Genomic DNA, 1,742 nt, shown 5'->3' on the forward strand with positions numbered 1-1,742 from the left:
GTGAGAAATGCTGTGGGCCTATTGTTGCAGCCGGACGATAAAAATGAGACCAAAGAAGAAAAAATGGAGGAGTTAACTACTGTCCGATATGTTTCTATGATTTCAAGATCAGAGACATGAAATCACTCAATTACTGCGACCATTTATTTTGCCAAGATTGTTGGCGAACTTTTATTCACACATCAATAAATCATGATGGTGCAGGATGCCTCAACCTACGATGTCCACATCAAGGTCCACGATGCCGTGCAGTTGTGAGTGAAGACATGGTTTTTTCTCTGGGGTTATGTGAGGAAGATACGAACAAATATAGAACCTATCTTGTGAGGTCATATGTTGAACAAAACAGTATGGTTAAATGGTGTCCAGCGCCAGACTGTGCGTACTGTGTGGAGGTTGACTCTGCTAATTCTAATGTAACTCATGAGGAGGTTGTCTGCAATTGTTCACATAAATTTTGCTGGAATTGTTTAGAGGAGTCTCATCGTCCAATAGGCTGCGACACAGTCAAAAAATGGATTAATCAAATTAATAATGGTGATTCACTCAATGCGTACTGGATATTTTGTAATTCCAAGCCGTGTCCAAAGTGTGATCGAGCAATAGAGAAAAATCAAGGGTGTATGCACATGACATTTACGTCCCCGTGTGAATTTCAATTCTGTTGGTTATGCCTTGGTGATTGGTTTAAACATAATTCTTGCAATCAATATAGTTCTGATCAGGTTGCAACAACATCAGGAAGAATTGATGCAGGGAATCAATCCAGGAATTTGGCCTCCGTCGATTCTAGGAAAAGGTTTGCAGCTAAAACATCTTCTTCGGATAGGTTGGTATTTTATATGGAAAAATGGAAGGCGAATGAAAAGTCAGTGGAAAAGGCGTTATCTGATCTGCAGGCTGTGCGAGAGGCAGAGATTAAAAGATTGAATGAGTATAAACAGACGAGAATGAGTCGATCTGGTTTAACAAAGTTCAAATGTGTGGTAGATGCATGGTTGCAGACAGCAGAATGCAGGCACATGCTTAAATGGACATATGCATATGGCTATCATTTAACCCCATCATCCAGCGATCATGATCAGGAAGCTGATATTGTTCGCAAAAAACAAATTCTTTTCGAATTGCTGCAAGGTGAAGCTGAAAGTAGTTTAGAACGACTTCATCATTGCGTTGAACAAGAGTTGCAAGACCATATAGAAATCGCCCTTAAAGCTGACGCTGATACTTCGACTGGGAAAAAGGCGTTGCGCGATTTTGATGACTTCTGTATCAGGCTTGAAAAGCTCACAAAATCGACGGGCCAATATTTTGAAAACCTAATTCAGGCTTTTGAAAACAATCTCTCCGAAGTTAGTCGGATTAATGCACCAGCAGCGTGCGCATGAAGAAGCAATTATTACTAGAACCAGCAGTCACTTATTATTAAGGAGTGCAAGTGGGCCGCTGGACTCGCATGAATTTTTCTCATATTTTGCCGCATCTTTGTTGGTTCCAGCAGATTAAGGATCTTGGACGGCAACCCAATCCTTTTGATTATTATCCAGTCAATATTATTGATTATTCATGATTATTTATTTTAATAAAATGTGATCTTTGTTTTTAGTGGAATCTCATAAGGGGAAGCAAAGATTTACTTTTGACCTATGTATTGTTTATGTGGACTTGTTTTGGTGTTACTTGTATATAGATAAGTGGAAAGTTCAATTTCCATGAAGATTTACTTTTGATGTATCTCTTGT

At 39.2% G+C, this 1,742-nt stretch overlaps 1 protein-coding gene across 1 annotated transcript; it reads left to right on the forward strand.

The window, feature by feature from the left end:
• Window positions 1-266: 266 nt before the first annotated feature.
• Window positions 267-1,388, forward strand: LOC149170359 (putative E3 ubiquitin-protein ligase ARI8). The gene is made up of 2 exons (XM_089425534.1): window positions 267-416; window positions 726-1,388. The coding sequence occupies exons 1-2, from the start codon at window positions 267-269 to the stop codon at window positions 1,386-1,388; spliced, it is 813 nt and encodes a 270-aa protein (XP_089281660.1).
• The last annotated feature ends 354 nt before the right edge of the window (window positions 1,389-1,742 follow it).

This window comes from Pinus tabuliformis, chromosome 4_2, assembly GCF_031772625.1.
Source record: "Pinus tabuliformis cultivar Carrire ecotype Pingquan chromosome 4_2, CPIR1, whole genome shotgun sequence".
Classification (NCBI taxonomy): Eukaryota; Viridiplantae; Streptophyta; class Pinopsida; order Pinales; family Pinaceae; genus Pinus; species Pinus tabuliformis.

What these genes read in the sequence shown, in the direction of transcription:
- LOC149170359 (XM_089425534.1), top strand. Translation starts at nt 267, where the DNA reads ATGGTTTTTTCTCTGGGGTTATGTGAGGAAGATACGAACAAATATAGA. An exon ending in TTGACTCTGCTAATTCTAAT is followed by an intron (nt 417 to 725) that starts GTAACTCATGAG and finishes AGTTCTGATCAG; the next exon opens with GTTGCAACAACATCAGGAAG.